Source organism: Ischnura elegans, chromosome 6, assembly GCF_921293095.1.
Source record: "Ischnura elegans chromosome 6, ioIscEleg1.1, whole genome shotgun sequence".
NCBI lineage: Eukaryota > Metazoa > Arthropoda > Insecta > Odonata > Coenagrionidae > Ischnura > Ischnura elegans.
The window spans coordinates 122,581,988-122,605,907 of NC_060251.1; the positions used below are offsets into that span (position 1 = coordinate 122,581,988).

The 23,920-nt window shown below is 41.0% G+C and overlaps 1 protein-coding gene across 2 annotated transcripts in view; it reads right to left on the reverse strand.

Moving 5' to 3' along the window:
- The window catches only part of LOC124160088 (high-affinity choline transporter 1-like), a 58,840-nt gene that overhangs the window by 5,083 nt on the left and 29,837 nt on the right, over positions 1–23,920 (reverse strand). The window contains exons 7-10 of one of the 2 annotated variants that reach the window (XM_046535808.1): positions 22,138–22,229; positions 21,948–22,070; positions 17,310–17,413; positions 12,463–12,593 (exon numbers count right to left, since the gene is read on the reverse strand). In XM_046535808.1, coding sequence (XP_046391764.1) covers positions 12,463–12,593; positions 17,310–17,413; positions 21,948–22,070; positions 22,138–22,229 — 450 coding nt within the window. The remainder of the gene's footprint in view (positions 1–12,462; positions 12,594–17,309; positions 17,414–21,947; positions 22,071–22,137; positions 22,230–23,920) is intronic. The other variant, XM_046535809.1, reaches the window with a different exon arrangement.

A 23,920-nucleotide genomic window follows, 5' to 3' on the forward strand; every position in this document is an offset into this window, starting at 1 on the left:
AGTATAAAAAGGAGGACACCGAGTTGCTCTCATACATTTACATCGTAATTGCATCTAGCTTTTTAGAGTCTTCATCCACGGAAATAATCTGCGACCGTTGGCAACAAACTAAATAAAACCGATGTTTTAACCGTGCCGCGCAGTCCGCGGCTGCTCCCTGGGCTCATGGATTGTCGTGACACAGCGTACATCATAAAGCGCTATGAATTCTTTGCTGTGGGTATGTTTTATTCCAACATAATTATTACCATTTCATTTCAAGTTGGTTTGTTGTCACTTTAGGTAAATGAATGCATTCCTCTATCCATTTTTACTGACTAGTGACTATTTAGCAAATTCCCGAATGCAAACTAGCTGACTTGAAACTCTGACAATTCCGCTTCTGCATTTTACCCCTTGGATGGGTAAAACGGCTCTATTAGCCTGCTTCTAACCTCAAAGACAAAATAGATTTTACAACCAGGCGACCAGCCTGCAGCTGGTTGGTATTTGCCCGTCCACCCCATGCGGTAGTCGCGAAAAGGGTCTTTTTATGACCCCACGTTGCTCGTGTGCGGTCCCTTTTACCTTTTTTTCGGAAATTCCGTTTCCAGAAAGAAATTCATATATGAATTTAGTTTTGAATATACAGTGAAAGAGGTTAGTTTTGCTGTGGTGATTTTGGATGCACTTGGATACACGCGCTTTAGATATTGAGAACTCCGCGGAATATCATCGGTTTTCTGCTTTAACTGCATTGGCGGTGTCAATCACTCATTCACCAGGCATCTATCATCCACACTGGTAAGAGATTTGCATTTGTAGTTCTTTATGTTTGCCTCGTGCTATAAGCAATTTCCCTTTTTTATTTACCATTAACGCCTCTAGAATTGACCCTTTCTTTAATTTTCATGTATGTTACTTGTTATTGGAAACTCGTTCGCCTGAAATAGAACCAGTGTTGAATTGAACAACAAATTTGGAGCATTTTAAAAATGTCTGGTCTCGAGGTAATTCGTCTATTGCTTCATAAAAAGGTTGTAAAATCCGGATGTAAATCCTTTGCAGAGAGATATGAATTTTTAATGTACCTAATATCTGACGAAAAAATTTAACGCGCAAGGTAATATTGAAGCTACGAAGGGCCTTAGTGACTTTCTTACACCATATTTTTTGATTCGCTACCAAAGGAAATGGGAAGCCTGCAGTAGAAACAATGAAAGATTTTTGAGGAGAAATATTGAGTGGATGAAAGCACCTATATATGTACCAGAAAACGTTCTTGAATTGACAAGAGCTTCTAATTCTTTGGATAAGTATATGCGATTAATAAGTGACCTGAGTTGTTGATTTATCTCAATGGACTTAAGGGCGATTTTTTACTAACTTTGATCCCATTATAATCTGGTGGGCGCCCGGAAAAAAATGACAAAGTTAGCGAAAGAACTAAGAGGAGGAAGACTGAAAGTCTTAGATCTTCTCACTCGGCGGCAAATTTATCATTCGCAGCATCGATGACATTAAGAGAGGAAGGAGATGAGGCGGCCTCCAAATTAGTGAAGGACGTTACAACGACCATTCCAAGCAGAGCTAGGAGAGTCCTAGCTAAATGGAAGACACCCATCTCAGGTTCCTCCATGATGTCAGAAAGAAAGTCATATATGAATTTAGTAGTTTAATTAATTTAATCTTTTATTTAATAAAATTTAATTAATTTAATCTTTCTGTTATCATATCGATGCACCTGACTAAAAACCACTACAAGTGTCTTTGGAAAATAGCTGAAAGCCATGGTCATAAATTATACCCGAACTATGATAGAGTGAGGTTTGCTAAAAATACTACGTACCCGGATGGCATAGAGATTATAGAAATATCGTGCGAAGTCAATCAACAAACTCTCCTGTCGCACACTGCCTCACCGATTCTAGCTTGCGTGGCAACTGTTCCTGATGCCAGAAGTGAATTGAAGTGCACTCTGATTTGTAAATATGGTTTCGACGGCAGTTATGGGCATTCGCAGTATAAGCAGGTTTGGCAACAAGAGCCTAGGTCGGAGGAATATTTGTAGGTAGGAGTTCTATGGTGCCCCAAACCGTTCATAAGGTCCTAATACACGGAGCAGGTATAGCTACAGAGATGATTCTTCCTCTAGGGCAATTATGTGAAGAAGCAATTGAAGCACGCAATAAAGATAGCAGAAAACCTCGAGAAAGCTTCAGCAGGAAGCACTCCAGAATATATCTATCAACGATGACTTATTTCGTCGGCTCCTCCTGACCTCAGATTCAGTAATATCCAACGCCGCACCCCTAATTACAAAGAAATCACGAAGAATGCCGATAGAAGTGAGGAATTTACTATAACTAATTGACGATGACCCAGAAATCCTGCAGCCTCGAAGTGAAAGCGACAGTTCATCAACCGACTCGGAGTGATGCTATTACATAGTACATAGGGTTCATTTAAATATTCATTGATAACCTTTTATCAAAAATGGAAGGACTGAGAAAGAAGCCTAAAAGCCTATACAGTTAATAATAACATAAAATACATCCTCAGCAAAGGCTTTGCATTCATAGCGCTGTATAATGTACGCTGCGTCACGACAATCCATGAGCCCAGGGAGCAGCCGCGTACTGCGCGGCACGGTTAAAACATCGGTTTTATTTAGTTTGTTGCCAACGGTCGCAGATTATTTCCGTGGATGAAGACTCTTAAAGGCTAGATGCAATTACGATGTAAATGTATGAGAGCAACTCGGTGTCCTCCTTTTTATACTGCCACACACGGGCAAAAATGTTACTGAAATTAGCGTCCGCCATTTTGTACTGCATCGGCGATAAATATTACAAGACAGTAAAGAAATCCGGTTACAACAAAAGGAAAATAAATGTAGTAATAATATATCATAGCTTTTATTCAATAAATTTGCTTGAAATGATTCACTATCCAACATCCGTCGAGTACGGCAATTCCCGTGGCCAGCAGCCAGCTCCGGGCGGTGCCGCACGTTCGAAAAATCGATCTTAATTTCGGCGTCGCAGGTGGTCGCAGCTGTACTTCCGATTATCATAATCTATATACTTTGTTGTATATGTGGTGTAAATATCTCGAGGTAACTCGGTGATCCTTTTTTTAAAATCCTACATAAACACAAAAATTTGACGAAAAACAGGGTCCGCCATTTTGTATCGTATTGGTCACAAATACAACAACTAAGTCATGAACGTTGATGGTAATCGATGATAAGAAACCGTTTAACAAATTTATAAATTTTTGTTGCTATTGAATTACTACTAAAGGTGTGACATTAGTTTAAACATGCTGAATATCGAAAAAAATTCAAAGCGGGCAATTTCCGCCAAATTTGTTCAACTTTGAGGCTATGTATTTTATATAAAAAATTAGCCTAAGAAAAATATTTTGCGTCAAAAAATGCACTAATGTGTTGGCAACCACTGTGCAAAGTGTCAATTTCCATACTCAAAAAAACCATTTTCGAGGTTTTGTCCAGCTTTTTTCGATTTCAGCCCACTGTGCGATGGTTTGATCTCTGCATTTCTACCGTCACCATCCCTTTCATTGCTGGAACGTCAGAGAGGATCGCCAGAATATTAAAAAAGCACGACGTGGTCACCAGATATAACTGTGTGACCAAGATAAGAGACTTCCTCCCCGGGCCCAAGGATATCATTCCTCAAGAACTGCATGAGGGGGTATACAAGGTGCCCTGCTCCTGCGGAAAATCCTACATAGGGGAAACTTGCCGCTCCGTGCATGTGAGGATTAAAGAACATCAGAGGGCGACCAAGAACAAGCAGTTTCAACTCTCTGCCATCGCCGAACATGCATGGTCGGAACCCGGCCATGACATTAAATTTGACGAGAAGAAACTATTAGTTAAGGAGTGCCGATACTTCCCTAGACAAATCAGGGAAGCAATAGAAATTCAAAAAACACCTTTGAATTTCAATAGAGAAGATGGATACTTCCTTCACAGCGCCTGGAAAAGAGTGATCAAAGAGAGAGCCAACCAAAGAGAAGCACCCAGTCAGACAGCCAATCACAGTGCAGCTCCCATCCAGCCTACAGTATATAAGCGAGGCAGAAACCAACAGCCGACACCTTCGACCTGAAGACGCTGGCAGGATAGCCAGCGAAACTGTTGTCAACCAACAATCTGACGCGGAAGAAAACCCTGGAGAAATGCAGAAAATGATTGTGTTGGCTACGACAAATACAGAATGGAGGCAAATTTTGGATGGACTTGGTACATATAATATGCCCGACTTGTCTGCCTATGTCTTCTCTTTTCTGACGCTGAGGCAGCACCGTAGCCCAGTCTTCTTTCCTCATTGTCCACGTTTCCGCACCGTAGAGAGCTACACTCCAGATCAAACTCTTCACTAACCTTTTCTTTAAACTCTTACACAACGATCCTCTCAGAAGCTCCTTCCTGTTCATGAATGCCTCCTTCGCTAATGCGATTCTCTTCCTTATGTCCTTACTACTGTATCCGTTTTCCTCTAACGTACTGCCTAAATAATTGAATTTCTCAACCTGCTCAAGTTTTTCACCACCCACCTTTATCTTGAGTCTCACATGCCTCGCTCGTGATGCTTTACAAAACCGCATTACCTTAGTTTTCTTCTGATTAATCCTCATCCCATACTCCTCGCAACGCTCGTATAACGCATCCACTAGAGCCTGAAGCCCCCTAGCTGACTGGCTAATCAACGCTTGATCATCCGCGAATCTCACTGATTTGAACATCATTCCTCCCACTTTTATTCCAGCTTCTAACTCATCCCACGCTTCCCTTACCATCTCTTCAGCGTACACGTTAAAGAGCAGCGGCGATAAAGGACAGCCTTGCCTCACACCTCGGCCAATGCTTGCCCACCTAGATTCTCCATCCGCTACCCTCACTTGCGCAGTCTGGGCCATATTCAGATTACGAATCAGTCATCTATCCCTCCAATCTACACCTATTCTCTTGAGAATGTCCATCAACTTAACCCAGTTAACCCTATCAAACGCTTTCTCAAAATCCACGAAACACGCATATACGTCCTGCTCATATTCTAGGTTCCTCTCGACGAGGGACCTCATTATTGCTATTGCATCACGAGTTGACTTCCCTTTTCTGAAACCAAACTTATCTTCGCCCAAATACTCGTTTGCCCTCGCCTCCATTCGTCTGTTCAATATCCTCAACACCACTTTCGCCGCATGCGATATTAGGCTGATAGTCCTATAATCTCCGCATTCCACAGCTTTCTTCTTTTTCGGAAGCGGAATTAAAACCGTCTTCACGAAATCTTCCGGCCAACATCCCTCCTCATAGATCCTGCGAACTAGTTCGAAAAACCTTTTATTACCTTCCTTCCCTAGATTCTTCAGAAGCTCACACGGTATATTGTCCACGCCTACTGCTTTCCTAGCCTTCATATCACGGAGTGCTCTCTCTATTTCCGAATCTAATATCTCCGAGATTATCCTCCTCCACTGCACTTTACTCCTCTAGAGTCAATCTCTCTGGTCTGTTCATTCCGTCACACAGGTCCTCCACGTATTCCTTCCATCTACCCTGTACCTCTTCTCGCTCGGTTAGTATCCTCCCATCTTTCGCCTTAATTTTAGACATGGCTTGTCCTCTTTTGCAGCCCGATAGCGACTTCACTTTGGCGTACAACGCGCCTACTTCTCCATCCTTCTGGAACTTTTCCATTTCCTCACACTGTCTTTTCCACCAAGCCTCCCTTGCTCTCTTTGTTTCACGCCGTAATCGATTATTAATTTGTCTATACATTATTTTGCCCTGTTCCGTGCCCACGTTCTTCCACTTCCTCCTCTCCTCCACTTCCCTTATCATATTCTCCGTTATCCACGGCTTCTTTATCCTTCTACTGTCAGCGTAACCAATTGACTTCTCCGCCGCTTTGACTATTCCCGTTTTAATCTTATCCCATCTTTCCTCAACAGTCTTGGTGCTGTTCATGTCCCGCATACTAATGTCCACTAGTTCCTGATATTCTCTCCTCATACTCCCTTTCAGGGCTTCTACGTTCCATTTCTTCGTCTTCCTAACTCTTATAAGTCTTTTGAATCTTACGTTGCATTTCATGAGCACTAGATTGTGGTCCGAATCCGCATCCGCTGCAGGGAAGCTGCGCGAGTTTTTCACACTATTCCTAAACCTCTGTCTTACCATAATGCAGTCTATTTGAAACCTCCCCACATCCCCTGGACATTCCCATGTGTACCTTTGCCATTTATGATGATTGAACCACGTGTTTGTGATGAATAATTTGTTTCTCCTACAAAATTCTGCTGCTTTCTCTCCCCGGTCGTTCCGTATTCCTAGACCAAAATCTCCTATTTCGTTTCCATCCCTCCCTTCCCCGACTGAGGCGTTCCAGTCCCCCATTACTACCAGATTTTTCTTACCCGGTGTGTCTCTAATTATTTCCTCGAGCTGTTCATACACCTCATCTACTTCTTCCTCCCTATGATTGCTAGTGGGCATGTAAACTTGGATCACCACAAGGTTTGTGGGCCGCGCCTCAATTTCTACCACCAGAATCCTATCGCTTACCTGGTCTATGCCTACCACACGATTGCCCATCTTCCCGTTTAATACTAAAGCTACCCCTCGCTGGCTTTCCTCCCCACCACTATATATAACTCTATACCCATCACTCCAATAGTCCCCCCATCCCTCCACCTCACCTCGCATAATCCTAAGATATTTATCCTCCCTTTATCCGTTTCCCTTTTGATATTTTCTAACTTCCCCACCCTCATCATTGACCTCACATTCCACGTCCCTACATTTATAGCCGACTTCTTCTTCTCCATCTTCTTGGTCTTCTTTTCTTCTTTCTTCATTGCTGCTGCTGATGATAATGATGATGATGATGATGATAAGTCTCTGCAAGGATTTCGCATGTTGGCGACCCCGAGGACCTTGCCGACCTCGCTGCCGTGCCCGACACCCGCCCTTTGCGGACGGGTCCCGGGCGATGAGATTCCGAGGCTCATTTGGTTGTACTCCATGTGTTCAGGGAAGAGATAGTTGGTTTCCCACTTCCATTCCAACAGTGTTTTTCACGTGACACCATCACGTGGACTACCTTTCGTCTGGCTCCTACCCTTCGACCTATCTGGCATGGGTAGCCCTACCGGGAATAATTTAGAGTTAATCCCGCCAGTGCAGCTTTAGGGGTCATAGGAACGCGCAAGCCTTTCCACCGCGACAAGGTTGTAGCCCAAGGGAAAGGACAAATCCAATACATTCGTAAAATGAAAGTTATTATTGTTATTATTATTATTATTATTATTATTTTCATTTTTCCCTCTTGCTATCCTACAAGGATTGTTCACAGTGAACGGACCAAGTCAAGTTCAACTGTGTTTTGTTATTACTTCCGTTATTATTCTATTGAAAGGAACCGTCGGACAATATGACAAGTGTCCAGGATGACTGACCTTTGTATTTTTGGTAGAGTTTTCTCCAAGTTTAGCTTTTTTAGCTGGTGTAGAACTTCGCACGGTGTGATTCCTGTTGTTGTTATCACTATTGGGCATATAATCTACTGACTGCATCTTCCACAAGTCTTTGATCTCTGCTGCAAGTTCTGCATATTTGTTAATTTTGGTGGTTTGTGCCTTCTGTACATTATGGTTTAAGGGAATTGTCACGTCTATGAGGGTAGTGTGCCGTTTTATTTTGTCTATTATAACTATGTCTGGTCTATTGTTTTTAATTGCTCGGTCAGTTTTTATTTCTGCATTCCAGTATAATTTGCACTCATCGTTTTCCATAACATCAGGTGGATGGTATTTGTAGTATGGTTCATCGGTGTCCAGGATTCTATTTTTTCTTGCCAGTTCTTGGTGCATGATTTTAGCTACATTGTCATGTCTACTGGTATATTCATTTGCTGCATATTATTATTATTATTATTATTATTATTCTTCTTTATTCCACAAGATTTACTTGGAGGTCTGCCAGCGTCGGGCCTTGCCAAGACGCTGCCTCAAGTTACAATTCATTTAAAAACAATCTAACTGTTCGACATGTATCCAGTATTACAGATTTTTGAATGTTATATATTGTGTTTCTTTTAATTTTTAATTGTTCAATTCCAAAATTGAGTGATGAATGTATTATTCCTGTTGATGAGATTACTATGGGGATGATGGTGACCACGTCCTGTTTCCAGATAGTTTTTATTTGCCTTGCGAGGTCTTGATATTTTTGTTTCTTTTCCTCGTATTTCTTCTTAAGGTTGTTGTCAGCCGGAACTGCTCTTTCAATTATAAAGGTCTGCTTTTCTTTTTTTTTATCCAGATTATGTCCGGTCTGTTATGCTGGACAGGTTTGTCTGTGTAAATTGTGTTGTCCCAGTATACTTTGTAATTTTCATTTTCCAGCACTGTAGCAGGGGTGAAAAGGTAATATGGTTCATGATCCACTTTTAATCCGGTAACATACGCTATTTCTAAATAAATAATTTTGCATACATTATTGTGTCTTTTGGTGTATTCATTACCTACTAGATTCGTACATTCGCTAATTATGTGTTCTATTGTCTCACTCTTTGCATTACATTTGCGACATAAGTCATTTAATACGCTTCCGTCTTTGATTATATATTTCCTATAATTCTTCGTACCAATTACTCTGTCATGAATGGCTACCATTGTCCCCTCCGTTTCCTTATATAGCTCACCTCTTTGTAACCAGGCATTTGATAGTGAGGTTTTTACGCATTCCTGATGAAGAAATTTGTGATGTATGCCATGTACTTGCTTGCTTCTCCATGTGTCTTCTAGCTCCTCTATTTTTTCTTCGTCTATTGATTTGTCTCTGACATTAAGCTGGAGTGGTGTTGCTTTATCATCATTTTTTACGACTGACTTATACAGGTTAGTCGTCTCGCCTTTTTGGAAAAAGTAATTTCGAAATTTATCTATTTATTATTATTATTAATATTATTATTATTATATTTTGTTCTTTAATTTTCTTCAGTTTTCACTGAGTAGCTTTAGTGTTAAGAGCACGGGTTCTCACCAAGGTAACTCTTTACTGTTGAATTGGGTTGAGAAATTTTCTCGTGATATGACAGGTTGAAATTATTACAGCCTTTTGCAGTTTGATGTATGTATTTGGATGGAGGTTGAGTATTTTGAAACTATTTTGTATATGTTTTGGAATGATACCGGTAGCTGAGATGACAATTGGAGCTATATAAACCTGTTCCATATTCCATATTCTATGATTATTATTTTTGAGTTTATGCACTTTCTCAGCTGATTAAAACCAGCTGGAAATATTCACTGGTGTGTATCCCACGTCAGCCTTTATTACCTCTTTCATTAATGCATCTTTTGACGATTTTAAGGAGGATCTCATTGACTGTTCCTGAGATCGCCATTGTCGGAGAATATTTATTAGGCCTCTACCTCCTTCCTTTCTTGGGATATATAACCTGATTACTGAAGCCTTATCATGTAAACATCGGAATTTATTCAAAAGTCGCCTAGTCAGTCGGTCCAGCTCATTTAGATCCGTGTCAGACCATTTTAAAATTCCGAAGGAGTAAGCCAGCACAGGCACAGCCCAGGTATTTATAGCCGTTATCATGTTCCTTCCAGATAGCTTTGTGTTCAGGATCTTCGTCACCCGACTTTTATATGCATTTGCTCGGGCTTTCTTTAATTCAGTATGGTCTATCCGATGATTTTGATAAATGCATAAGTATTTATATGACCCATCTACAGGAAGTATCTCTATATCGTCTATACATTCCAGTGGTGTCTGAGGTTTTCCTTTATTTAAGTGAACACTGGCACATTTATCCAGTCCCAATTCCATACATATATCCTCACTAAACGTTTTCGCAGTTCTGATGAGTACCTGAAGTTTTTCTTTGGATTCGGCGTACAGTTTCAGATCATCCATGAACATTAAATGATTGACTCTAGTATCATTGCTACGATTTAACCAATATCCGATGTTACATTTCTTTAGTAGAGTTGAAAGTGGGTTTATTGCTAAACAGAACCACAGTGGTGACAGTGAGTCACCTTGAAATATTCCTCTTCGGATGTTTAGGGAACACATTTTTTGGTTTTGGAGGAGCAAATTGATTCTCCAGGTTTTCATCATCTCAGCCAGTAGTTCCCGTACTTTCGGATCTATTTTATGTATTTCCATTGTTTTTAACAGCCAATCATAGGGTACTGAGTCGAAAGCCTTTGCATAGTCAATATATCCTACATGGAGGTTTCTATGGTTTCGCTGAGCTTGCTTCAGAATTACAGCATCTATTGTTAATTGATGCTTGCAACCAAGTGAATCTCTTATACATCCTTTTTGTTCTTCTCCTATGAGGTGGTTGGTATCACAGTGTAGGTAGACACTTTCAGAGATTAATGCAGTTAAGAGTTTATAAAAACAGACAAGCATGTAATGGGTCTGTAGTTTTTTGGATGACATGAATCTCCTTTTTTAAACAAGAGATATTTGTTTCCTTCAGTTAAGTATGAGGGAAGTAATTTCGGATCTCGTAGAAGTTTAGTAAAGCTATTAGCTAGTGGTCTGTGGCTTCCTGTGAAATACTTAATCCAGAAGTTGTGAAGTTTATCAGGTCCTGGACAATTCCAGTTGCTTGCCTTCTTGATTTTTAACATTATATCCTTAGCAGTGAAACTTTCCAAAGACATTGGGTGTACTTCCTCCAAATGTTTCTTTATTCCAACCAACCAGTTTGCTCTATCGTTAAAACTCTGTGGTGTAGACCACAGAGATTGCCAATAGTTTTGAAAAGCGTGCGAGTCAACGGATTTTACAGCTGAATTCGATTGGATCTCTGGCGATTGTTCCAGTTGGCGAAAAAATTTCTTTCGCTGGTTCCAAAACATCTCGTTTTGTGTTTTCCTCTTTGTCAGTTCATTATATCTTCTGAGTCTTGCCCATTTTAGTTTACCCTTCTGTCTAAATGTGTCCATTAACTCAATGAGTTTTTGAGTGATGTTTTGGTCGTCAATATCTACTTTTTCATTACAGCATATATTTAACACTTTCTTTTTTAATTTTTTCAATGGGCCTCCTTTCATGTACTCTTTTATGGCATCTGCCTTGGATCTGAAATGGTCAATACTTTTTTCCAATCGTATCCTCCAAGCGGGTTTATAAGATTTTATTTTCTCTGATTTCTGATTTCTCTTCGTCAGTTTTGGTACATATGTTATCTGACCATTTAACTCAATAACTGTCACTGTGGCACAGTAGATCGATAAATGCACTTCATCCAAATCATGGACATTGGTTAGATGTTCTTCTAAAATACTATTGACTTTGGCTATGTATGGGAGGGCTTTGGTTATATTTTTTAACACTGGTATGTTTGGCCGGTTAGTCGGATAGGTATTGCGATAGAGTTCCAAGAGGCTATGGAATCTTTCAAATTCCTGTGAGTTTTCTAGGTGATGATAGGTATCTACCAGTACGGGACTGTTTTTTGAAGTGATCTGATCGTTTTCTACGGGATGGCTCTCATCAACATCTGCCATCGCCTCACGCTGGTCCAGCTCAAACCCCACTTCTCGTCTCATAGCTTCTAAATCAATTGCTGATAGGTATCCCTTTCTCTGAATCACACCTCGCCGATCAGCTATATTTTGCTCTGTAAGATTTAAGTCTGGATACATCCGCGTAAACTCTCTGTGAAGAAGCTGTCTGTAACCGGGGAGGGGATGATCGTCACACCTGTTCACTCGGTAGAATGCTCTCATTACATCTTCATTCATTTTCCGAGTAAATTTTATTCGCTTGGTTTATTATTATTATTGTTGTTGTTGTTTTTATTATTATTATTATTTATTTTTATTATTATTATCATTTTTATTATTATATAAATTTTATTATTATTATTGCTGATTTTTTTCTTTTAATTTGGTAAATTTCGATTTTTAAATTTGTTGAGATACCATTCTGGTCACTTCCTTTTGCATATTTTTTTCAATTTTATATGAAATTGAAGAGAAATTTTCAATTATTTGTATTAATTTATTTTTTAGTTTCTTTTTCCAATTTTGTTCTTCATCCTCGGGCACTAATTAGCAGTAATGCAAATGGCTTCCGTCCTTAGCATTACTGAACTACGAATTAATACTTTTCGCAGTAACTGAATGGGAATGCTATTTTTGCCCATTTTCTCCGTGCATCAACACCATCCGCACCTTCAACTTTAAGGACCTTCGAAAACAAGTAATTTAAAAAAAGATCGAATCCCAGTAAAGGGATTCGTAGATTGCTAAACCTTCGTTATAACGTTTCATCACGACTAACTTTTTCGATCAACTTTGCAACTGTCCCTATTCCTTTGACCATTAGGCCTTTTCAATCATGCTCGCGCGTGTTGTGAATGTATATTTTTTTTTCACGTTAAGTATTAGGCGATGACTGACCTGCTAGTCTGATGGCGACGCCGACGGCGTAGGACGCGAGGCAGCCGTATGTGTTGACGCCCTGCGGCCAGAAGACCACTAGCGACAGCTGCGGGAACAAGACCACGTAGACAAGGTCAGCACTGAGGTACCTGCAGCCAAAACAAAACCATCATCATCATCGAGACATCGCGCTTCGCTCAATCCAACTGCTAAACGTAAGGGTAACTCACTAACTAACTCTATTGCCACCTAGGTCCTTCTTAAAATTAAAGGAAATGTTGTATTTCGCCGTTTGCAGCGTGAGCTATTTCCCGAAACTCAGATTGGGGCGCCTAGGAAGAGAAGAGACACGTAAGATCTCACTCCTCCAAATCGGTCTGTTTCCCAGGGGCCATTATGGCAAGGATGCATGCTTTCATCACACATTTCAGACGGGTCACACAATGCAATTCCTCATTTAATAACGGCTCAGCACAAGAGAAAACCACCAACTATCGGGGGATTCAAGTGCTCGTTAAGAACTTGACATAGGCCAAACGTTTTCATCCATGACAAGTGGTCATCGAAGCTTTACTCAATCTACACTGTAACTGAAAAAATACATTATCAAACGTTACTTTAGAAATTTATTGGCAAATAATGCATTATTATTTTCTTGTTAGAAATGTCCACGCCTTATCTCCAATATTCCTGTTACACACTGTATCGCAGAGCAGCTTAGATATTGAAAGAGAGAAAATGTGCTTCGTGTGCATTGATTCCAGAAAATGGCTCTCGATTTATGTCGCGAGGACGAAAGAAAACGGATTGTCGTTCCGGAACGGAGGCCGGCCTCTTAACTGGGAATCATGGGATGGATGGTCATTGGATGTCTCAGGTGATTCTATCTGCAAAGCACTCCAGGAACACACGGGTGATTGGCCGATTAAGAAGAGCCGCAGAAGAAGGGGAAGTTTATCATCTGCTATCTTCATCCTGAATGCGTGGATCGGATGGTTGGAGTTAGTTTCGCGGATAAATTCTCTTCGTGGAATCAAATGAATACGTCTTTGCCGTGGCATTTCCCGTGAATCGACAGCTGCCCAATGGACCGGATACAATGCTGATCCGATGAAATCAGTCAATTGACAATTGAAATCATGATTGATGCGCACATGTTTCTATTGTCCGTGTTGGTAAGTGAAGTGGTTGTGTGAACTAAGAAAACACGTGAACACAATTTCGACGAGAAAATATTTGAACTTAAACGGTCATTTTATTTTGCTGACTGGATTATGCATATATATAGAAATTTTGAGGAACAAATTATTTCTTTTGCCCATTACTTGCTCGTGAGTCCCTAAGTATTTCCGTTCTTTTAAATCCATCCGCCATCTCCTCATTTCGTCCCTTGCACTTGGAAGAGGGCGCCATAAGAGAGGACGACGCGACTGTTGGCGCCTGGGAAGTGCGTCTCCGATGCATGGACCGCTGTCCAGAACAGCCACGATCAGCCTCCGCGCATTCCTTCCCTCGCTATTTCGACCTCACGTGGTGCGTACGTGGTCCCCTATGCGACGATGTTCAATGTTATTTAACTCATTTGGTCATTTCATTCATTGCCCCGAGTAGCATATCATTTTCCTTGGCAATAGATTTGATAACAATGGAGAAGCCGAAAAGGGCTCAGGCCGCAGGGAAACATGACAGACTCATAGGCGAGAAATTAACTTAGCCAGGATTTATTTTGTTTTTATCGACAATTGTCTGTAATAAGAGTCAAAACATTTTAAATTGGCCTCCTCAGCAAACGGAGGAGGAAATTTCAGGAGTGGAGTGGAGGATAAGAAGTTGGGTAACGAGGAATGATATTTTATCTTTTTTGTTTGATTAGAGGGCGCCACAGTGTAGAGAGGCCCTGATCCGCCAGACTGCTAATGCAACTGCTGATCGCGCGGCAGATTTGCGCACAAGGTTCTGCGTTGTAGATTCTGCCAGTTGTAGTTTGCAATCTGTGGCCGCCTGAGGCTGTTCCCACCTCGTGCTCATCTCGAGTGCCCTAGTTGGGCTGAGGATAATAATAATAAAATGCCTTTATTCGGGCGAGGTTGAGACGAAGAAGTCCCCTCTTCCACCTTACCCCTCCATAGCGTCAATGCAAACATATTACAAAATAATGGACAAACGTTTACAATACAAAGGTTATACAATATACAATATGTGTGAAATGTCAAAAATATGTACAACTGAATACAAACATTTTGTGGAAAAAACACATAAAAATTGCCCGAATTAAAAAGTTTACACTCAAAGTTCAAATCAAAGGTATCCCTCACCTCAAACAATCGGGGTTTTATAGAATCAAGTGCAACGACTGTAATGAAGTGTACATCGGTCAGACAGGCAGGAGCTTTGATACACGCATGAAGGAGCACAGGCAATGCTGGGAGAAAGGAGATACCACCTCTCTCGTGGCGAAACATCTCCTGGAGGAAAAACATTCTTGCGAGTTTGACCCGGAGATCGTCCACGTGGAGTCGAGAGGCCGAAGATTGGACACTTTGGAGAAATTGGAAACTGTGCAAGAAGGAGGCATTTCACTAATGAATGAGCAACTATTTTTTGGACATTCCCCACTCCTGGCCATACAATTCCCGAAGCGCTCCACCCAATGACACATACCCTTCCCCAACTTCCCCTTCACCTGTCACCCATCCGTTCTATATAAATACAACCCCTAAACCAACCATTCATTATTGTACTTGATAATGACCTAACGGTCGAAACGCGTTGTACGGAAAATTAAACCTGTGGAATATTGCCATCTTTGCGTTATTTCTTAAAAAAATTACACATGCAATTAAGATATAAAATACAACATATATATACAAGCATCGAGTGATACATATCACTTTGTCGTAGGCGATTCTCAGTGTCATGCATATTTACCAGTTAGTTGTGAAGTGAAAAGTGCTATGTTTCGCCTCCTCTTAAAATATGCCAATGATGATGAGTTCTTAGTTAATGTTAAGATTATTACATTCCCTACATGCAGTAACGGTAAATGATTTGTTGTAAATGACAGTTAGGTGATGAGGTATAACAAGATTGTGATTCCCTCTTGTGTTTGTCATATGGACAGCGTCAAGACTCCTGAATTCGCATGATAGTTAAGGGGGTGTTTTTGTGTTTAGAATTTGATGTCGGAGAGAGTATGCAGCCGACGTTGAGAGTCGAGTTTCAGCCATGACAGTTTTTTAATATGGTCCGATAATTGTAAGTTAAATATGAATCTAATGCATCTGTTCATGGAATGTTGAAGCTTAAGACTAAGTTCTTGAGAAAGGTCCTGGTTAGCAATGTCAGAATAGTCAAATAAAGGTAATATTAAAGTAGATACTAAATGCGCATTAAGAGATGTAGGGATGACATATTTAAATTTTAATAGGGGATAAAGTGATTGATTAACAGATTTTGTGATTTTATTTACATGTGATGCCCAAGAGAGATTTTGGTCAATAATTAATCCTAAGTTTCTGACTTCATCGCGAAAAGAAATTGGGGAATCGGCGATACGTAAATTTGGCAGTTCATCCCTCTGTACTCTCGTTAAAATTCTTGGGTAACCAATTAGTATTGCTTGGGATTAATTAGGATTTATGCATAGGAAGTTATTATTGCACCATTCTTGGAGGTATGCTGAGTCACCATTGATAGACATCAAGCTATTGCTTAAATTATTGACTGTGGAATGCAAATTGATATGTAGATCGTTGATACTTGATACTTGCAATTTAGTCCTGTTGGGCAATCATTAATGTAAAGTGAGAATAGAAGTGGACCGAGGATGGAGCCTTTAGGGGGCTCTTCTAGAAAGGTGGATCCAAGAGGATTCCAAATTATTTGCAATTAATCCCTGTTTCCGATCCGAGAGATAAGAAGTAATCCATTTAACAACAGTAGGAGAAAAACCCATGCAATGGATTTTAGCTGCAAGAATGTCTTTGTCTAACGAGTCAAAGGCTTTACTAAATTCTAACAGAACGAGTGCTGTGATCTCTTTCTTGTCAATGGAGCGTCGCATATCATCCGTTATTTTAACTAAGGCAGTGGTGGTACTATGTCCGTGCCGAAAGCCAGATTGATAATCATTGAGTATTTTATTTTGCTTGAGAATGGTAGTGATTTGTTCGTGAACAAGTTTTTCTAGAGCCTTAGAAATGATTGACAGAAAAGAAATTGGGCGAAAAGTTAATTGATCTAAATAGATTTCCTCTCTTGTACGAGGCTGGACACTTCCAATGCAAGTGCAGAGTGATTTGAAAAATGCTAGAAGATATGTGTGCCAAAAATAATAGGTACATCTGATACGGAGTGTGATATTTCGACGCTCGTGTCTGCAAATGAACCCCCAAGCATTAACACTCATTTTTAGACCCATTTGAGGGCAAAGGTGAGCTCGGGCCACATGTAAGCGCTCATGGTGGCAGTAATGGCAAACACTTCAACAGAATATGTATCAAACGTCAATGTCATATTGTTGATCAATAGTTTGTAAATTGAATAGTTATGAATGGATTATATTAAATCCTAATACCCAACTTTCTTTTTTTCTTTCCATTTACTATTTTAATTTCCAATCGAAGGAAACAACGTGTAAACGAATATTATCTTCGGAATCATCCAATCAGAAAACCTACCCCTCACGAATTATGTGATCTGGGATTTTTGCCAATAAAAATTTTGTCGCATGCACAAGAGACGAAAGTCGTTGCTCTCTTGTTTATGTTCACTCTGAAATTGCGTTCCCACCGGAAGGCGTGTTCGCTCATTTACACGCATTCACTTCCGTTGGTAGCAGCAGTATTAATGGTTTTGATACTCACGACAAATAGTATACACTGCCGACTGTCAGTGCAACGACTGTGGCCAGCGCCGTGATCACCATGACGGCGATCCGCAGAACCCAGACGACTTCAGTCTCGGAGGCCTGGGGTCGACATTTGCAAATGAAAGAGAAAAATTATTAAATCCAAGTCACTAATAATTTTAGATACTTTTATGTTCCACTTCATGAAATGAGTTACAATCGCGCTCAGGGCTCGAGTAGATTGCCGATAATAGGCATTTTCATACCTTAAAGCGAGGCAATCCACGACGACGTTTAAACTTAGTTTGTGTTGCATATTGTAAATGAAATAAGCCATTGGAGGTGAGAACTGATAAGATAAATGGAGGGCTAAGAATCACGGGATCGCAGCACCTCCCAGGTCAGCACAGGGTGTCAGCTAGGTATCCAAGAATTCCAGGATACAGTCCTGCGATTAAAGGATAGCCACCCGCACTATGCAATATCCTTATCGCAGAAGGAAGGGTCACAATGGGGAACTTGCATGATTTTTTATTTCACAGGCGGACAGAAAATTATTTTCTGATTTCAACAAAGAAAACCGCATGCAAATCTGAGTTTTCCTTCGCGAGATATTTAATGATAAATATAACGAATTTTAAGCGCGCCAAAAACTCCCTCACCCCCCAAGCCACCGCCGACGAAGTCACGATGACGTCATAGGTGCCTAAACATCATATGACACAATTTTTATGTTAACTATGTTTGCTATACTTTTATATACAATAAATTCATCCATTTATTTTGTTTCTCCCTCCTAAAACTCCCTCAAAATAATTTGACTCTGAGATGGTAAGACATTGTATTACTCTTATGTAAGAAGTAAGTTGGAATATGGGTCAGTTATTTGGAATCCCTATTTAAAGAAACATTGTCATACTAGAGCAGGTTCAAAAGAGATTTTTAAGATTTCTATATTTTGTATTATATCGTGTGTATCCGATTTTCGAAAATTATGTTTGTTACAGTGATTAGTTAAAAGTGTTTGGTCTCCATACCCTGCAAAATAGAAGAATCATAAACGATCTGCTGTTTCTGCATGATGCCATCAATAAGGGCCTATATTACGAGTTACTGAAGGAAATAACAATACATCTACATCTGCATAATACCCCGCAACCCGCCTATAAGGCGTGTGGCAGGGGGTGTTTGGACACCAGCCGTCTACGCATAAAAATGAAGTGCTCTTCGAAGTTAGGACTAGCATTTATTAAAGTCCTTTATGGTTCGGGGGAGAAACAAATTCCCATATCCATCCGATCGGCAAAACATCTTAATTTATCGCTTCTATCGGGCCTGGAAATATAGTGTGGCTCTAATATTATTTTCTCTGTGTCGTTCTAAAAGATATCCATTCTCAATTGTTCAAGCAATCTAAGCCTAGCGCACAGCCTCCGTGTCTCCAGCGGCTCCCAGACTAATTCGCTTAAAATCTACGTAACGCTATCTGTGCGGTGAACACCCGTTGCAGTTTTTGACGAACCGCGCAGCCTTCCTGTGTATTTCATTCAGCCATACCCATACGCTCGCTGCATAATTGAGGTGCGGTCGGACGAGTGATAAAATAGCACCTTTATTTTACTTCCTCATCGGAAAATCTTTCCACAATACGCTTGACAAATCCTAATTTCTTCAGGGCTATTCCGCAAATATTCTTTATACGTGTTCCCCATGAGAGGCTCGAGGTTATCGTAACTCCCAGGTACTTCACTTCGTCTGTTGCCTTTAAGTTAATACCATCCACTGCATGAACATGGTTATAGTTGGACGAATTCCGCAAGAAATGTACAGACATGCATTTGCTCAGATTAAGTTCGAGTCCCCACTCTTGGCTCCAAAAGTGAACGTTGTTTAAATCCGATGATAGAATTTCATAGTCAGAGTGATCACTGATTTCACGATAGATGACATCGTCGTCAGCAAATAAACGTATTTTACTGCTAATTCGGGAGCAGAGGTCATTAATGTATATAATAAACAAAAAGGGGCCGAGTACGCTTCCTTGAGGGACACTTGCTGTCACTTTAACACATCAGAGGTAAATCCGTCAAGAACTAGTTTTTGTTTACGATTATTCAGAGAGTCGCGTATCCAGTTTGCCACTGTTTCGTTTAATCCGCATGTCTGTAATTTATATGAAAGCTTGTTGTGAGGCACCGTGTCGAAAGCTTTCTTAAAATCTATAAATAATGCGAAAGCGTGTCTTTTCGATTCACCAGATTTTAGAAAATCGTGAAGAAAGAGCGCGAGCTGTGTTTCGCATGATCTACCTTTTCTGAATCCGTGCTGACAGTCATGGAGGAAGTTACGTCTACCCAAGAAAGTCGTGATATTGCTAACGACGATATGCTCAAGTATCTTGCCTATGAGCGATGTTTATGAAATTAGACGGTAGTTGCCTGGGTCATGTCTGTTTCCCTTTTTAAGTATGGGTTGCAATTTTACAGCCTAGCGGTAACTTCCCTTCGGAGAGTGACTTCTTGAATATGATCTCTAAGTAAGGTGCGATCTGTGAAGCTAACTCCTTGAGGACACGCGCGGGTATTTCCCCCGGACCTGGAGATTTACCATTCTTAATCGATTGTATTTGTTTAGTTATCCCATCACGTTTTATACACATTTCTTCCATCGATTCCTCAGTATATGGGATCAGGGACGCCGACTTACGAAAAATATTGGGGGGGCCCAACCGGGGATCTTGGCCCGGGAAATTTTATAGGTAGTGAGTTTTAAGTTTTTTAAGCATTTTAGAAGAGTCATATGATCAACATTTAAACCCTGATAACTCGAATCTCGATATCTGGACACTCCGGGGAAAATCGACAATCCTGATTCATGTTTTCCTCGCACTCATAACGAATTTTTGAGGGGGCTCTGGCCCCCTCAAGCCCCATGGAGTCGGCGCCACTGTATGGGATGTCTAAACTAAATTGAGTATCGTCAGTAGTGCATACACTTTCGAAGTAAGTAGTTCCTAAAGAAATAATTCCAAATGCTAATACCCGGTTTAAAAGAACATTTTACACATCAAAGGTTAAAACCAATTATTGTTCCAATACGAAGGATTTCTGTAGTATTTAACAAAAATGTCAACGATCTAGACTTGTCTAAAAATAGTGCTTTGTAAAAGATGTTAATAATATGTTCCGCGACTGTGATAGCATTTAGTTCATATTTTTCAGCATTTTTTATCATGATTGTTACTATTTTTGTGGCTGTGACCAATTTATTTTCAATATTTCCTGTAGTTACATTCTTGGATTGTTCACCCTATAATCATGTATATGTTGGGCGAACATAAAACGTGATAAATAAAAACAAATTTTACAGCATTCGCTCAGCGTATTTTCCAACTCCCTACGGTTGTTTAGGCACTTATGACGTCACCCCTGGCCTCGGCAACGCTCGGGTGTCTTCGCGCAGTGGTCGGCTCAGAAAAATTTTTCTCGATTTAAAAGTCAATTTTTTTTTCTTTTGATGATGAAGGGAGAAACCCTAGGTATTTTTGCGAGCTATTGTATCCATTTTACTTATTCAAAATAGTTTTTAGACCAATGGACGACCCACGCAAGTTCCCCATTGGGTGCGTTGGGAGTAGCGACATGGTGATTGTCCAGCAAAAAAAGTTCCGCGAAGATAAAGAGGGATATGGTCCAAATTTTTCAATGCCGATCGGCTCATCTTCCCTGCAATCAATTCACTTTCATCGCTTCTTCAGCACAACTGCCTGAAGGTAATCTTCAAAATGGCCGCAAGGAATGATGGCACCAACTGGGAGAATGACAATGGTGAGCCATTGGCGACCCAAACTCTCTCTCGACTCTTAAACCCCATTGCCTTTACTCAGATATTTATTCTATAAATAAAAGTCACAATACGAGCGCTTAGGATAAACGATAGCTTTCTTTGAATATTTTGTTTTAAAAATGTCACCGAAATAAAGCATAACCAAACTTAGGGTGTGAAGGAAAACCCAGGCCTTAAACCCTCAATTTGTTAAAATGTCCACGGGTGGTCGTCAAGGTGTTAAGAACTTTTTTGGGGAATTTCTCTGCATCAGTTTGCTTTCCTTTCCTCCATGAAATCTATTCCTTGGAACGTTGAGGGGGCGACCAGCATCGATTGGAAAATGTTGGGGCCACCCAAACATCAGGTGGAGAAATAGCCTAACAAAATATTATTTCGGTTTTTAAAACCGTTCGTCTTACACAGAAAATAATCCTGGATAATTATTCAGGTATTTTTCTGTAAAAAGAAACAGTACTATAGACGATTGTTTTTCGGGTTTGTCCGCAAAATATGAGTCAACGCGGAATGAACCCGAAAAACAATCACCAATTAACTCACCGCGGAAGCCTCCGTAATAATTTTAATACTATAGACGTTTATATAACGTGATATAATAGTGAAAATTACTTTGGCTGCGGTCTTAAATTTCAAGCAAGACGTACGTATGTATGACCGATACCTTGGCTATCTTCGGCAGATCCTCACGGTAATCAAAAAACCGTGTCCGTTGGATGTCCGTCCGGGCGGTGTCCTAAGGGGGCGAATGAGGGTGAAGAGTCATGCAATCAATGAGAAAGACATATTTGACAGGCAGCAGGTGTCCTACCTTGGGACGGATGGCTTGTTTGTATATGTTTCTGGCGAACATGGTACTGGAGGCCAGGATGCTGGAGTCCGCAGATGACATGACGGCAGCCGACACGGCGCCCAGGCCGAAGAAGGACACCCACTGCGGAGCAAGGCCGAGATCAGATGAGGGGCATGGTCAAGTGGGGCGATACGAGGGAGGGACTCACCGCTGGGGTCAGATGGCGCAGGGCCAGCGGCAGGATCATGCCGGCCTCCTGTGACGTCACGTTGCGCCCGAATCCCTTCACCAATGACCAATCTGCAACGACGACAACAACTCAGTGGAAGTTGAAAGAAAGTGCATGCATGGAAGTGGCTTCTCACACCTAGATCATAATTATCGCGAGTTTGGTTTCACGCGGCTTCCTCTGGCCTCCTATCTGCCTGCCTTCTTATAGTCGCGGATTTCTTCCCTTTTTCATCCTTGATAATCTGTCCTATGCAACTCATTCGGTTATTTCGTTGCCTTACTTGTCCTCTTACAATTTTATGCCTCATAATGTGGCCTTCTAAGTTATCCTGCCTTCTTCTCGGGGTCGTAGACAATTCCACTTTTCACCATCTCTCCTTCTCATTTCCACACTTCTCACTCGGTCGATCCATGCTATGCCCATAATTCTTCCATAACTCCAAATGGCGAATGCTTCCACTCTTTGCTTCTGTGCTGCTGTCGACGCCCAAGCCCCGCTCCCACTACTTGTAAGTACCGAGCTCCACATCTGATGATTGTTTTCCTAACTACTATGGTTGTATTATCAGCTATAATTAGATTCTTAGATTCTCGCAGAATTGGATGGATGAGGCAGATACTTTGTGGAGATCCATTATGAGATATGAAGTGAAACACTTTGCACTTTCCACATAAAAATATATTAAACTACATTCGACATGTTTCGCTACACTGCAGCATTATCGAGACTCATTATCAAGACTATAATGCTCTGGTGTAGCGAAACATGTCGAATGTAGTTTAATAAATTTTTATGTGGAAAGTGCAAAGTGTTTTACTTCATATCTTCTCGTAGAATGCCCTCTTCGCATGCTCTACTCTCTTTACTATTTCTTTCTTTGCTTTCCCCGTCGTCCGGCCCCCTAGATATTAAATCACTTTCACTTCTTCAAGGCTTTTGTTTTCCTGGTTCAATGTTCGCCCTGGCCTCCTCTCTTTTTTGATTAATACTAATACATTAGTCTTCCAAATCACACAATACCACATTGACACAATATGGCTTCAAAAGTTAGCTCTTTGCATCATCAATTGGCACTTACTCCCCTTAATCTTGAGTCCTGCATTGTGCAAACTCGCCAAAACACTTATAAGTCTATCAAAATACTCCCTAAAATCTCGCCCAAAAATAATTGCATGGTCCATGATCACTGACAATGAGCGCGATCTCCACTGCGCAACTACCAGCAAAAGGCCCATGGGCCTTTGAAAAGTGCAGTTAGCTCCATCGCATAATTCGAACGACAGTGCGTACTTAAAAACTGAACTCGGTGCTAAAGGCTGTCTTCCTTCCGTCACATTTTACGGGACTTCGCAGCAGGGCCGCCCAGAGGGCAGGGGGGGCAAACAGCCCCGGGCTACAGAATTAAAGGGCCTATTTCTCATCGGGGCCCTCACGCCCAAACTCTACCCCCGGTCTCAAGATGTCTATGCGCGAACCTGCTTCGCACTTCCAGTACCTAGACGCCATGTCTATCCCCGCGTGGATCCACGATCCAATCTACCACTTTACACCGCTAAGTTGAAAACGAGAAAACGTCATCGCAATGTCAGCTAATTGATTCCTTAGGGGGCAGCTATGCATTGCGTGAAACAATCCCTCGCATCAAAAGCGTTAACAACGGCGAAGCGCACTGCGCCGATGTGAGGAAGAGAGGCTGAAAGGTGTTGGCTCGCTCAGAATGAGTTGGTGAGGTACCTGCGGATGGACTAACTGCATCGAA